The sequence below is a fragment of the Synchiropus splendidus genome, chromosome 10 (assembly GCF_027744825.2).
Source record: "Synchiropus splendidus isolate RoL2022-P1 chromosome 10, RoL_Sspl_1.0, whole genome shotgun sequence".
Lineage (NCBI taxonomy): Eukaryota > Metazoa > Chordata > Actinopteri > Syngnathiformes > Callionymidae > Synchiropus > Synchiropus splendidus.
Window position 1 is genome coordinate 9,127,815 of NC_071343.1, and position 15,743 is coordinate 9,143,557.

The window sequence follows — 15,743 nt, forward strand, 5'->3', positions numbered from 1 at the left end:
CCTTAATTCTTGTCTATATCTGTCTCCCAGCGCCAGCGGTGGAGCCCTGCCCCCCTCCAGCATGACAGGGCCCTGTGAAGACGCAAGGATTTGGGCCCTTTCCTTGACTCACAGACGGGCACGCGCACGCACGCACGCGCGCTTGCTTTCACTGACCTGATCTCAGTCAGGGCAGGCCAGAGAAAGCCTCCGCTCCCTCAGCTGTCATCTGGGCTCACCCCCGGGCACCCTGCTGCACCTACTCCGTCTGTCTTCCCCACCCCCACTCCCCCTCCAGAAACTGTGCTCCAGTCCTTGCACCTGTGCTGCGGTCCATTCTGAGCGGCGCTGCAGAATCTTAATGGATTCACGGGGATAGTAAATCTGAGCTTTATTAAGAAGTGATGGCAGGCAGGCCTCTGGTGAGTGAGGAGGTGTGTTCGCCCTCTGCACAGCCCAACTTCATTTCTTATCACAAATTGGATTGCATCACAGCGGGGCGTAATAATACATAATGAATGACATCTTTAAAAAAAGAGGTCTTAGAATCTCATGGCAATGTTTTAATAGCATCCATGATCCAATTTGTTGATTCAAATATACCTCCATAGGGACCAGTAATGAGTACAGTACCATCTATTTTTGAGTTTTTGCAGGATCAAATGACGAAAGATAAACAATCTTACCATCTGACTGAGAGCATAGCTCTTCATAAACAGCATGCAGGTCCACTGGGGAAGCCATACTCCAGGCATGAGCTCACATGTTTGAGGAGGGACTCATTGTACAGTAAAAGCTACGGGGCAACACATCATAAGGAAGCCAAGTGATTTCACAATTCTGGAGGTGACTCTTGGAGAATCTGAACGTACTTCAGGTTCCAGCAAGCCGACTTTCCTTGCTAGGAGGCCATGAAGCATTGTGAAAGCCAGAGCTTGAAAGATCTGGGATCAGTTTCTGAATACAAAACAAGGCCTGATCTTCTTGCGTTCTTCTGTTCTCTTCTTGGTTAGGATGGTTGGGGCGAACCATGACTTGGAGGAATGTGTGAAGTTGAAGGGAAATTGCTGAGATCTTCCTGCTCTCAGTTGGCTTGCAACCACACGCAGCAACAAGCATGTTCCCTGGCGTGAGATTTCGTTGGTTTCGGGTGTCACTTTGCGCTAAACAGTACTTGATGGAGCTAGCAGATGTTTGTTGTTTTCTCTAGATTGTTAATTTTAGAACAGCCTGACAGTATGGAAACCAACAGCTCCTGATGATCCGACATCGAATCCATTGATTTTTACAAGCAGATACCTCAGTTCTGCTCCATATATCTGGATTATTACACTATCAACGCTGAGTGTTGGAGCCACTTTTCAACATGGTGCCATAAGATGAATCAATGAGTTGAAATTCTGTCTGTCTGAGATGATAGTCACAGCCCGAATGTAGGTCAACTGGGGTTGGGAACATGTCTAACTTGCTTAGAAGAGCAAGACAGACACAAGTATTTTGAGTTCAAAGCTCATGTGGCCGAAGTCTTCGTGGAGAAAGGTCATCTTGTCTGAAGTGTTACGGTAAAAAGGCCGCTTGCCTTGAATAAACCGACATGCATGTTAAGCAATGCTGTTCCCCTCTTCTAGATTTGGCTTTGAGTTGGAATATATACTGTGTGTAAAGATGTGGGACTGTTTTCCGTGTCGGGAAAAGCTTATAACACCTAGTTGAAGCAAATTTATGGCTGGGATTTCTGGAGCTGGAGTGTCCCACCTCTGCTGGTAACTTGAGCCTATGGTGTAGCTTCACCAGCTTGAACCATAGGAGCGTCTAGAAAACAAAATCCAGAATACTCCTCTAACTTTACCTACATAAAAGCCAAGAGTTACACCCCCCAGATCCCTCACCAATTGTTGTGATAGTCAGTTTTGAGTTCAAGGACGAGGAACTATTTTTCTTATGTAGTAGGAGGAACCTTTTTATCTCATGCTTAAACTTGTTGGTTGATGTTTAGCTGATTCAGTTAAACTTGTTGGGGTCATGCTGATGTTGGACATGTTGATTTGCTGTGATCGAGCCAGTGAAGCATGACATAAAAAAAGAACAAAAAAAAAAGTTGCGATAGAGTGATGAAAACTACATAACTACATTTACGGTTTCACCTCGAATTCCAATTGACTTTTGCGTATAGATTGGCGTGAGGTTAACATGCGGCACGGCGGAAAGGGCAGAGTTTTTCTGAGGATTTTACGAGGACTATAAAGGGTGGTGCGCACCGGTGGGTTCACTGCATATGCTATGCAAAGTGACGACTTCACCTGTCTTGTTCTCAGCTAAAACAATGTTGACCTATAAATATAGAGAATTGCTATTTAAGTCTAAGGATGACAGCTGGAAACAGGTTTCTTGGCTCCTTCTTTGGTAGCGTTGTCTGACAAGGCTTCTTCTTGAGCATTTCTACATTCCACATTTTAAACACTTGAGGCTTAAATGTTAAAACTCTAAACTGGTGTGTTTTAGAGGTTGTTGATCCTTCGCGACCCCTCTTGAAGACCTTTCTATGTAGAGCTTGTGTGAGGGGATGTTGTGGTGGAGAGGAACACAGACAGAAATGCAGCCTGGTCCTTTCAGTCATAGGTGTGAGAATCAATATAAAGAGGGTGTTAAGACCACTGAGGGGCGATGTTTACATGCATGGAATAATCAGGCTCGATTATGGCCATTGGTCCAAGTTTATGTCTCAGTCAGGCTACGTGCTAAGGAATCATTGTTAAGTTTGTCTCACAACAGGTCATGGAAGAAGACGCCTGCTCCACAAGTCCTGTCATGTTAATGGCATTTCCTTATTCCTCTGGGGTCCAACATTGGCCATTTTTGTGAGTATTGTATTTGAATGTTATGTTTTGGTTTCACTTTCTTAAACAACCTCACGTGAATGTTATAAGCCTGGCCCAAACATGGCTTACTGTATTAACACAAAAGTTATAAAACATAAAAAAAAAAAAAATATATATATATATATATATATATATATATATATATATATATATATATATATATATATATATCTTCCTCATTCATTCCCTGCATTGCTGCCTCTTCTTCGATTCTTCCAGCTGATTGTTAGGAGTTCCGTCACGCTATTGCCCCCTGCTGACCGATTGAACTCATTGCAATTGAGATATTTTTTAACCCAAATTTCATGTATATATGTGCATAAAATACAAGTTGGGAAATCATATTTCAGTTAAAAAAATTGCGTAACATTCAGCATAAACATCAGTTTTATTATCCGTAACTATTCTAAAAAAGTAAAGAGACCGTTTTATTTATCATTCTGTTATGCTACAAAACATATTTTATGATCTTAAAGAGGTGCTTGCTAACATTTTTTTATATATATATATATATATATATAGTTATCTAACCACTGGAATAAATCTTCCCATTCCTGTCCACCAGAAGACGTGTCTCGACTGCCGTTAGCCACATGGAGTCAAGTCTCCGATTTAGTCTGTTCCGATGGCGTGAGAGAAACATGGCATCTGTGCCACTGCTCCATTCAAGTCGAGCTCCAAAACTTGATGCACATTCAAAAATCGCCTCTGTCTTCAAGTCAGTACAAATATTAATGGCACGCCAACGCACAGGACCTGTTTCCGACTCGCGAGAGGAGGCAGTTCCGTTCTGTCCTGACCTGAAACTTTTCAGGTTTTTGTGACACTTTTCTTTCCGCTATTTTGTCAAACTGACTTCATTATTTTAACATGACTAATGTTGAGCCTGAGCCTGTTTAGCGTCCATGAATGCCACCTAAAGGACACGCAATATTTATACCCAAACTATTCAGCCCACCACAATATCGCATGAGCTTAAAGTTTGCCAACTTGTTTTTGTAAAATGTGTTTTCTTCCACCGCCTGCACACGCTGCCCTTGTGAGATTAAGCTTCATAAAAACACCTCTAGGTTTGCTTCAGGGCAAACGCAACGACTGTCTGACTCTGCGAACCCGAGTGCTGATGCCGACTAGTTATTATGCATTCCTAGTAATCCCTTTCAATTCCGCCCCGTGGATTCTTGCTGGCATCCCGACGTGAACTTTGATGATCAGAAATCTTGTGGCCGTTCCGACAGCAGCCTTGAAATTATGAGCTTTGCGATGGGGAATCTGTGAAGGAGAGGCCAGCTAACACAATGATTGGAAGACGCGCCGCGTGCTCCCGCTCTGGAGTCTGCGTGTCTTAATCTTGATGAATGAAATCTGAAGAAGGGAGAAAAAAAAAAAAAGGAAGAAACAGTGATGAGTGAAGTGCGGATGCCGAAGATGGTGGGAGCTCCAGGGTCACTGATATTTTGGCTGAGTGAGGAGCCGGAGCGTTGAGAGGGCGGTCAACCAAATGGAAATGACAGTGAGTACTGATGGACTTGCTTGCAACGGAACATGCGGCAGAGGTCAAGCAGTCAGCCATGTGTGATGACTGGAGAGTGCGTTTCGGACTCTGAGTCGGACGCCCCACCACCCCCCTACCCTCCCCACGTGCGGCACTGTGTGCTTCCTTCGCTGCCCTCCAACCATTCCAAAAGGAATGAGGCTGTAACTGAGCCTGGGGGACAGATGGAGCCTATTTTTAGTCCCTTCAGAGAGGTGTGAAGTTTCTTGGGATTTCTAATAGCGGGGGCCATGGCTCCTTAAGGGGGCCGATAGTGGTGCGGTGGCACACATGCTCTCTTTACCTCTCTCGCTCTCTCGAAAGCCTCCCACTGCCACACGGGGATTAGAGGGGGGCAGGCTAAACAAAGCCACCAAGTGCCCTTTTTATTGGGGACACTACATCACTACAGAGGGAGGGAATGTGATGCGGGCCAAAAGGGACGCACTCTCCTCCTCCTTCTCCTCCGGCTGATAATTTCCTTTTAGCCCAGCGGAGGGACAATCGCACATCCATGGTTCCATGATGCCATTTCCAAAAGCAGGAGGAGTGACGCGGTGTGTGCATCCGTCGGACCGAGGCCCATTGTGATGCTATAAAGGGAGACAATTATACTTCTAAAGATGGTAATGAAAGTATAACTGCTGCAGACTGATGGAGTCCGTTCAGTAGCAAGGCAGATGTTTTTACACAACGGCTTGACTGCATTTGTATCAACGTGGCAAAGCCGTGGGATTTGTGGAGACTTTTTAACAACTGTTGCTTCAGAGGAACCACGTTTTTTTGTTTATGTCAAGTTTGTTTCCGAGCCACCGTGGAACCCTTGTGGAATCTGTGTTGACATGTGGTCATGTCAAAAGAAATATAAATCATAAAATAAAGCAATAATAATAATTATAATAATAATAATAATAATAATAATGCAATTTACAACACATGTGTCAAATGGAAGTCAGTGGTGTAGTGGCCGAGTATAATCTACATACTTCTGAAATGTTACAATTTGCCTTTAATAAAGAAAAGGGACAGTGATGTCGGATTCTGCTGAGGTGCTTGTTTCCTGATATTAACATCAAAAGTCAGTCTGTGACTAGACGTGCTTTGAGGATTTTGGTGCCTTGCGTGGTTGACTACACATACGATGTCATCAGTTTAACACTCGCTGGGTTGGTTGGCTATGGGCTAACTGAGAAGCGATTTAATGTTGGTGGCGTTTTAAAAAGTCCCTCCTATTGGCTTGGATCTGGTCCAGTTCTGGTTAAAAAAAACAAGCCCAAGCGGGAAAAGTTGACACTATAAGAGACAACGTACAATCCAATTGCTAACATAAGTCATGTGACTATGGTGGATAAATGAAAATTCACAAATATTTTGAAGGCTTCCTCATTCATTCCCTGCATTGCTGCCTCTTCTTCGATTCTTCCGGCTGATTGTTAGAGGCGCTCCGTTGCGCTATTGCCCCCTGCGGACAAATTGAGCTCATTGCAATCAAGATATTTTTTAACACGAATTTTATATATATATAAAATACGAGTTGGGCAATCATATTGGGGGTTAAAAAATTGCTAAACAATTAGCAAAAACGTCAGTTTTATTATACATAAAAGTAAAGAGACTGTTTTATAAATCATTCTCTCATGCTACTGTTATGCAAAACATATTTTATAATCTTTAACAAGTGCTTGCAAACATTTTTATTATTTGTTTAATAATTTTTCTGTGGTGTGAGAGAGTTGCTTTCAAATTATTACGTAGTGGTTTTATGGGTTTTCTTCCAGGTAAAGAGCCTGTGGTTTCTTTACGTTAATAATTTAGTTGACATTCTTGCTCGTGCTACGAGTTTAACCCCTCCATTTTATCCTCATGTCTTCCTGTTGACCTGACTGATTTGTGACCATAACTCCGGGCCTCCAGTCGGCGGCTTCAAGTCTGATGTCATCCCAGTCAGTTTACAAATGAAATGTTGGAGAATATTTTCCTGAGTTTCAAGTGGCCAGACGGGTTTGAGAAATAATGAGAATGATGTCAAAAGTAAAAGGGCTTTACAACACCTAGCCATCGATGCTTTTACTGGATGAGCGTGGGAGGATTGGCGTGCCGTACCTTTATGATGTTCTATATTTGTGGGCTGGACTTCTTCAAATGTGAATTTCTCATCCAAATCTCCTCGCAATGCGCCGTCTCTCATCCTCTCCCCGGGTGAGATCAGACAAGGATTTCAGTCTAAACTTACACTGAACAAGCGCCATCACGGGCCCTTGAAACAATCCATTATCTCAGTCATCTCAGGGCCAAGACTGGGCTTGGAAACCTGGCAGACAGATGCGAGGGAGCCTGCCTGTCTATTTACGTCGCTCCTCTAAGCTCCGTCTCCATCTGAAACGCACACTTGAAAGCTCAGACAATATGGGCTCGGACGGAGAAGCGCTGGAGCTCATTAGACCACTGCCCGGCCAATCAGTGGAGGAATCCAAAAGACGGATAACGGAGGCCTCCCGGTAATAAATGGCCGTACAGTGACACACAGCCTTCTCAAGTTGCTCTCCTCATCACCAGCCATGGTCCAGCGAATAGGCCACAGTAGCAAATACTACTGAGGTATTGATACATCCAGTCACATGAATGGATTTCCTTCTCATCTTCAGGAAGTGAGACTAGAATCGGATGATAATATTTTGCTGGTGAACTGAATGTCCACTGCCACCTGCTGTGCCATTGAGCTACAGCGGTACCTCGGTTTTCAAACGTCCTGGACTTCGAACAAATCGGAGTTTGAACAAAAATTTTGAGATTTTATTGCTCCGGATTTTGAACGAAAATCCAGAACTCGAATGCCCCAGAAAAAAGCCGGAAAAAACATAACGCGCGCGGACCGATCAGCTGACCCACGGCGCGCTCTGTTATTGTGTATAACGCAGCCTCTGTATGCAGACGCACCGGGCACCTCTTCACTTCTGGAGAGACGTCACTCACTCGGCAACCCCTCCCACATGCAGCGGCCACACACATAGAGGAACAGCGCACCTGCAGCAGACACTCTACATTCACTCCTACAAAAGACTATTTTAAGGCTTGGAACGCATTGTTTCTTTTTCCATTAACTGTAATGGGAAAAATCGATTCAGATTTCGAACAAATGGCTTCTGGAACAGATTGTGGTCGATAACGGAGGTACCACTGTACTTGCGACCAACCATATTTTAAGTGCAATACAATCGTATATCGCACATCCAGGGGCTTGTGCTCAGTGCCTTGAGGTCATGACTCCAAGCCTGATTTGATGCATCAACAACAAATACGTCCAAAAACCTCTCATTTTATAGCCTAGTTAAACTTCGCATAGGGAGCAAGTTCAAGTTTTCTGACTTAATAAGGGGCAGTTTATACGGAAGAACAAGTATCGCTATGTTCCCTTCTGCGTCCCAGATCAAATTTAGCGTGGGGGTCCACAGTGATACTCCCCACGCGACCGTCGTTCCCCAAGGGAGCATCGCTCCTAAGGACATCTAGTGGCGCATTTATAGAATGAAATTCTTCGCGTGTCGACTTTCTCTGCCTTGCGAAGTGACATAGTGGTTACTTAGTGTAGCGGCGGCTTTTGATATAAAACACCTAGAATGTTTCGGCTGCAATGAAAGCGTCCTATCTGCTTGTCAAGGCTGAGGAAGTAATGGAGGCTGCAGAGCCACGTGCTATTTCTATCTTAGACAAATTTATGGTCTTTTAGGAAGCTGGTTTTGCTGGCTAAGTGGAAAGACCTTGTGCAGGATGTTTGGGGCCAGCTGCTGGTGTTGCACGAGACTTCACTGCTCTATAATTGTACTTCCTTTTCTTTTTTTATTTCTTTCATTCATTCATTTCTCCCCCATTTTTACATTATTCATTTTTTTGGGGAAAATTTTATTTTTCTTATTGCAATTAATTCATGACAGTGATTAGTTTATTATTATCATTATTATTATTATTATTATTATTTTTTTATTCAAACCTACTTTCCAGCTTCCTCACAGCCCCTGTCATCTGGCCAGCTGTCCAGGGTGTCCCTCTGCCTTTGCCCTATGCAGCTGAGATTGATAAGATATATATATATATATATATATATATATATATATTTTTTTTTTGAACAATATGTATGTTTTTTATCTTTAACTGATCTTCCGTTTTAAGTTTGTGTCTGATGTTTTTCCAACATTCTCTTGGTTGATCTCACTAAAAGCCTCGACCTTTCATGATTCTTATGGCCACTGGGTGTCACCACTGCACCACTTGACTAAAATGATGAACCCTCTAAAAAATTCCAGGTGCTTTTGTACCCAAGGGTTTGTGACCTCTAGCCAAACGTTTTGTAATAAAATACTATATCAGTGTCCATGTTTTCTTGGCTTGTGTACCACTTTTAGAATGATTATTTTTAAGAGGGATTTAAAAGGTGTTTTGAGCTCTTTATTCATCTGTTGACACAAACCAAAGATCCCAAATTGTCAGAGCCAAAATTTGAGTTGGGACCCATTGTGTTTCCTGTTTCTCTGCATAGATCACAGAAATACCTGAAAGATGGATTGCTGGCTGCCTTTGGGACACTTACATGGGACCCCAGAGTTGAATAATTTCCACCATTCCGATGGGTTCCTGAAATGTCACGAGTAATTCCTGACGCACACACAGTTGTGATTACTCTCAAACCCACTTTGTCCAGACTGCTGAAACCAGCAGAGTGGCAGTCGGACTGCCTCCTCCACCGAGTGCTGGTCTTGCAGAGATCAGCAAATACGGCAAGCCCTTTAATCCCACCTACATGGAACTTGTCCACGCTCACGTTGGCTTTTTTGTGTGTGCTCTTTTCCTTTAGAGAAAAGATGGTCATATATATATATATATATATATATATGAACAGATTCAGGAACAGTTTCGTTCTTGGTGCTGTCAGGTTGCTGAACGTTGGACAATAGCTGCAATACTGTTTATAATTAGTATATAATTTTTGGTTTTCTTTCTGATAAGTATTTATCTCATTTTTTTTTTATTTTTGGACATATAGTTTTTGTTTCTGGAAACCGGAGGCCTCAGACCGAAATTTCGTTGCCATAATATAGTGTTATGTTTTATTATATATATATATATATATATATATATATTTGAAACAATGACAATAACACAAGACGCGATTTTATTGTTGAAGTTACTAAGCAATATTTAATTATTTATAATTGCTTTTATTCAGTCATAAAAATCCGATTGACAATATTTGAATTCAACTTGAATGACTATTAATGACAAGCATCCGATACGTTTACACGTAATGAGCACTATCGGGCTGGAAGTTGTGAGCTGCTTTCTTTTTTTTTCTTCTCTCCACGTTTACTACTGTTTCTCTTGTTTCAGGAGGGCGTTTCCCCGCCGTCCAATAGGAAAGCAGTGCGTTGAGTGCGATGACGATCGCAACGTTCTATCCACCAATCAACGTTGACATTCCTAAAGCGGTCACTCAAACTGCTCACGAGCACGAGGGCAGCCCTGCAACTCACCCAGTGTCCCCTTTCAAATGAAAACAACTTAAAGTTAAGCTCAAAGTCCGCGTATTTCACCCCTCCTGAACACCTTAGCGCGTCAGGAGTCACTGAAGTTGTGTGTTAAAATGTCCAAGATTCTCTTCGCCTGCAGTGTGGTGAGGTCCCTGAGGCATGGATGTGGAGCTGGAAAAACAGTGGGAAACACCTCCTTCTGGCTGAGACACCACTCCGCTAAACTTTTCAGTGCGAAGGTAAGACAACCCTCCATGATATTTCCTGAAGAAAGGGCCAAACTCCACTTGAAAAAGGACCCCAAACTGCTGCGCTCAAGCGCTCATGGCGAACTGCGTTGGAAAATCCATGAAGTTAACTTTTCCCGCTGAAAACACGGATATTATGAATCGACTATGAATTCCAGCACTTCAGTATTAGACAAGCGATTAGAGTGTTGAGTTCGGCTCATAGTATGAGTTGTTTAATCTGGCGTATGGGCTGTTATTAAGGGCGGGTTCCCTGCACCACTAGCGGGGAGCCAACGTGTTGCCAGGCGTGTTGTGCAACTCGTTCTTGTGAGGCGTCGGGATGGTCGTATGGATTCCAGTTGCGTCATGGTGAGGATGATCACAGCCAGGTTGCGTCATCATCTGCCATCGACGCAAAACATATTTGAGTGATGGGCACCAAAATGAAGAGGCCCTCTTTGGTGGGAACCTGTCAAATTGGTCATTTCTGTTTATGAAGTGAAGAAAAAAAACAAAATTTAGAAAGTTAGTGTTGTCTAAAGTCTCTTTCTGTTCCAAATGTAACTCACTATTGCATCATAACAGAAACGCTGCTTGTGATAAGTTGTTTTCTTCATGGTATATCTACTGCCTAACACTTTTTCTGCATCCCTACTACTGCGGGTTATGGATGGGACACACTGGAAAGGAAGTACAACAAAGGGCAATTTTGCAGTAATCATCATAACGCTTTATTTATGAAGCACCTTTCACAATGTTGTTTGCAAAATACTTCCTCAGGTGACACTGCGGAAACAATACAAAATACAAATAAAAATAACATCACATTGGATGACACATGAATAACCTAAATGCATATTGATTTATATTCCTGTATTTGTGTATTTTTCATGCTATTTTTGTGCATGTATTTATGTAGCTTTGAAGTATGGTTGCACAATATTGGGAGCGAAAACAGTGATTTGTTTTTCTTTCCGTTGTTGCAATAACCCGAATTAAATACACTGCCTGGCCAAAAAAAAGGGTTATTCACTCTAATATTTCTTTGCACCACCTTTTGCTTTGATTACAGCACGCATTCGCTGTGGCATTGTTTCGATAAGCTTCTGCAATGTCACAAGATTTATTTCCATCCAGTGTTGCACTCATTTTTCAGCAAGATCTTGCATTGATGATGGTAGAGTCTGACCAAAAGCCTTCTCCAGCACATCCCAAAGATTCTCAATGGGGTTCAGGTCTGGACTCTGTGGCCAATCCATGGGTGACAATGATGTCTCATGCTCCCTGAACCAGTCTTTCACAATTTGAGCCCGATGAATCCTGGCATTGTCATCTTGGAATATGCCTGTGCCATCAGGGAAGAAAAAAATCCATTGATGGAATAACCAGCTCGTTCAGTATATTCAGGTAGTCAGCTGACCTCACTCTTTGAGCACATCATGTTGCTGAACCTAGAGCTGACCAACTGCAGTGACCCCAGATCCAGGATCCAGGTGGCGACTTTTTTTTGTGGCTAGGCAGTGTATATGGGTAATACGTATGAAAAGTCAGTAATTCTGTTGGAACTCTCGACGTTGTCGTAATGACTCACAAGTGGGAGAGTCACAGGTCACCGCACACTTGAGGGGGTCGGCTGCTTAAACTACCTGGTCACTACATGGGTTTCATGTAGGGAAAAATCCTTCAAGGAAATCTACAGAATCGTCCTCATCAAAGACTCCGTGCCTCTTAAAAAACCTGGATTTCCTACCATGTCTCTGAGTTCACCTGCTCACTGTGGACCTGAGCCTTTATTGAGAAGAAATGATGGACGTGCCGAATTATGATATAGTGTAATGAAAGAGTTGTCACCAGTGAGGCTCTCTTTTATTACTAATCCATGAATTATGAAAGGAAATTGTTTGGCAAGTTTGGCCTGGTTTTTTTCTCAAAAGAAGGAAAAGCATTTTAATATTCTGCAGGATATTTTTTGTAGATCAGGGCCAAAAAACATGCTGGCCAAGATTTTTTTTAAACAAACAAGCTCACCTCAAACAAGAAACAAGCAACATCTCTTCAAATATTTAATTTGGCTAATTTATTTTCAGCCTCCTATTTGTTGCTTGTTATTGAGGAAAACATCCTGGAGGCAGGTTAGAGACATCTCCTTCATTTTGGGCCAGATGAATGCAATGTATCCTCCGTGATGCCAGGATGTGCAGGTCGAATTCAAGAGATCCCCAATCCAGCCAAACTTGCTCTTTAACCCATTGTAAAGCTTGTTCTACCGCGGTGTTTACCTAGATCTGTGGCTGTGTTTCCTGCGTTGTTAAATCATCAGTTACTAGAAGGATCAAGAGTGTCATTCAGCAGTCATATTAAAACATTTCCAGAGCTTATTGATGAAGTGTAGAAACCCTTTGGCTCCTTCAGAGCCTTTAAAGTAGCTCACTGTTTCACAAAAGGTTGTGGAGCCCTGACCTGACTTCCCACATAAATCTCTGGAGAGAAATAAGATGGCTAAAAAGCCACTTCTTGTCACTCCCCTTTCAGAAAAAAAAACATTTCAGTAAAGTTGTTGCTCCAATAAATCCACTGCATTGTTGTCATGTTACTGAGAATCAAAACGTGAGCTGAAACATCCCAACATTGGGCTCGAAATGAATTGTCTCCCAACTGATATCAGGCATGGAGCAGATGAAAAAACGCAATACGAATGATGATGGAGATGTATGTCTGAGTTGGGAGATGGGTTTTGCAGGTCTCACGGGAATGTCTTTGCTTCCAAGGAATGGTGGTTGCTTTCATTGTTTATGATCACACGGCTGCTGTGCCGTTTAAAACAAGTTTAAACATGTTCTTTGACTGTAACACCCTTCACAAAGTGTTATTTATTGGTCCCCTCCAGAAGAGAAATAAGATGTTTTCTCGATATGCAGCCTGTATAGAACATATGAATATATATTGTATGGCTCCTCTGGCTTCGTAGGCTGAACAGGGACGGATGCAGGGAGATTCAGATTCAGCGAGCGAGAAGCGATTTGTCTTTCTCTGCACTGGCAGCACAATCACAGATCACTGCCTTGCAGCATCAGCACGAAGTGGCTCAACAGTCATTATTCCTTTTAAATTCAAAGTCTACAAAACATCTGTTCCCAACTTCTAGGTTTGATCATGGAAAAACGACTTCACAGGGCCTGAATACATTAGTGCTGCCTGAGCTTTGGCTTGTTCTCTTTCAACACGCAGGCCCAGTCAGCGCACTTGGTTTTGGAGGATGGCACTCGGATGAAAGGGTTTTCCTTTGGCCACGAAGCCTCGGTAGCTGGAGAGCTGGTCTTCAACACTGGACTGGTGGGGTAGGGCTTGTTCATAATGATGTGCTCATGCATCGCTGCACTCTCACAGTCTTTGTTTCCCCCGAAAAAAAAAAAGGTACCCGGAAGCTTTAACTGACCCGAGCTACAGGGGTCAGATCCTGACCCTTACGTATCCAATTGTGGGGAACTATGGTGTTCCCAACACCCAAGAGCTTGACCCCCTCGGCCTCAGGAAGCACGTGGAGTCAGATTGTATTCAGGTAGGTCCAGGGGCCACTGAGTAAGCCAAATGTTATTATCGAGGAACATCCAGTGAAAACCTCACTCAGTTCAGGTCCGAAGTTGCTAAATTTGTCAATACTTGTCTCATGGTCTGCGGTGTTTAAAGGTCTCGGGTCTCCTGGTACAAGACTACAGTCAAGACTACAGTCACTGGAACTCAGTCAAGTCTCTCGGTCAATGGCTTCAGGAGGAGAAGGTTGTAATAGTCTGCTAACTTACGGCTGAACTTATCTTGAATTCATGTTCACGACGTGCTTGTTTTTAAGGTCCCAGCCCTGTTTGGTATCGACACTCGAATGTTGACTAAGGTCATCAGGGATAAGGTATTAAGAATGAAATCTCAAAAACCAAACTTTGTTCCGTCAATTCACCGGACTCTCCTCAGGGCACTGTTTTGGGAAAGATTGAGTTTGATGGTCAATCTGTGGAGATACGAGACCCGAATCAGAGAAACCTGGTGGCTGATGTCTCAACAAAGGTAACACGCACTGAACATTTATAATCTGTTTTTTTTTCTGAGCTAATATTGCTGTTGCTAATTTTAGGAAACCAAGGTTTTTGGAAAGGGGAACCCCATCAAGGTGGTTGCAGTGGACTGTGGTATAAAACACAACATCATTCGTCTTCTCGTCAAGGTGAGACCAACAGGAGGTTATGCTCTTATTAAAAATGACATTTTGTGACTGGCCTCATTCGCCCTCACACACTGCATCGCCTTTTTTGCTCTCCTGAACCAGATTTAAAAACATGGACGCAGAGTCTCCAACATCATTAGTTTCATACAAAAGGAAATGATGTAGAAACCAGTTCTATACTGAAACAGGGTGAACGTGTTTTTTGAAGGCGTCAGTGGTGCTGTCTTTATTCTGCTGCTGCTGCTTGTGTCACTGTCTTCGTTCTTTGTTTATTGTATAAATAAAGGTGAGTTTAATAGATGTGTTTGTGTATCGTAACTGTATTATTTGTGCTTTGTTTTCAAAAGCAAAAGTTTCCATCAATTGTGGGTAGAAATGTGACCTTTGAGGGGGAGACGGTAGCTTTAAAAACCTAAAGTTTTTAAAAAAATACCTAAACATTTAAAAACTTTAGGTTTTTTTTTTAAAGCTTAATGGATTTCTTAGCTCATTCATTAGCGCTCACATGCATGACTGACTTCAGTCAATCAGGTGGTGTTAGGAAGTTTTCATACAGGTTATTCATATTTCATAAGTTATTTATTAGAATTAGCCGACTGCATTCATTTTTTTACATTTTTTTAAGTAACTTCTTAAAAACACAGTTTGTAACAGCACTGCAAAGGATGCAAAGAGTCTTCATTGACTTAAAGCAAAAACATTTCCAAAAACAAATATTGTCCTCTAACTCAATTTACAAAACTACGTTTTTGAAACAACGCAGGGTTTCGTGTGCTCTTTTGCAGCGTGGTGCCGAGGTTCACCTGGTGCCATGGGACCAGGATCTGATGAGTCTGGAGTACGATGGCCTCTTCATCTCGAACGGACCTGGAGATCCGTCCCTGGCTGACAAGCTCATTCAAAATGTCCGCAAGGTGAAGATCAGCCATCAGTCTGGGCGACTCGCGCTGTTTGATAGTGGGTCTGTGAAGCCCTTTGTCATGCATTTGAGGCTGAACTCTATGTTTGGCGAAGGTGTTGGAGAGCGACCGTCCGCAGCCGGTGTTCGGCATCTGCATGGGCAATCAAATCACCGCGCTTGCTGCTGGAGCCAAGTCATACAAACTACCAATGGGAAACAGGTGAGCCCACCTCAACTCTCCAAGTCAGCTTCATCCTGGCTTCTCCTCTCTACTTTAAATCAGTGATTCTCAACCATGGGGCCGGGGTCCATGGTGGGGCCGCGAGCGCCTCCTAGAGGGCCACTAGAAGTTTTTTTTGTTTCACACCTTTGGGTCGTGAGGACGGCGAGACACTCAATTTTAAGACATGAGCCACGTATGGTGACAGTAGTATGTCTCTGAATTGACTTGACAGCTGCAAATCTATGACAGTTATAATAAG

At 42.9% G+C, this 15,743-nt stretch overlaps 1 protein-coding gene across 5 annotated transcripts in view; it reads left to right on the forward strand.

The window, feature by feature from the left end:
- Positions 1-1,993: 1,993 nt before the first annotated feature.
- The window catches only part of cps1 (carbamoyl-phosphate synthase 1, mitochondrial), a 48,220-nt gene continuing 34,470 nt past the window's right edge, over positions 1,994-15,743 (forward strand). For 2 of the 5 annotated variants that reach the window (XM_053877729.1, XM_053877728.1), the window contains exons 1-10: positions 2,754-2,837; positions 9,775-10,153; positions 13,373-13,482; positions 13,559-13,703; positions 13,832-13,921; positions 13,992-14,048; positions 14,111-14,203; positions 14,271-14,360; positions 15,146-15,274; positions 15,375-15,481. In XM_053877729.1, coding sequence (XP_053733704.1) covers positions 10,028-10,153; positions 13,373-13,482; positions 13,559-13,703; positions 13,832-13,921; positions 13,992-14,048; positions 14,111-14,203; positions 14,271-14,360; positions 15,146-15,274; positions 15,375-15,481 — 947 coding nt within the window. In that variant the 5' untranslated portion in view covers positions 2,754-2,837; positions 9,775-10,027. Of the gene's footprint in view, positions 2,838-9,571; positions 10,154-13,372; positions 13,483-13,558; positions 13,704-13,831; positions 13,922-13,991; positions 14,049-14,110; positions 14,204-14,270; positions 14,361-15,123; positions 15,275-15,374; positions 15,482-15,743 lie in introns of those variants that run through there. The other 3 variants (XM_053877726.1, XM_053877727.1, XM_053877730.1) reach the window with 3 other exon arrangements.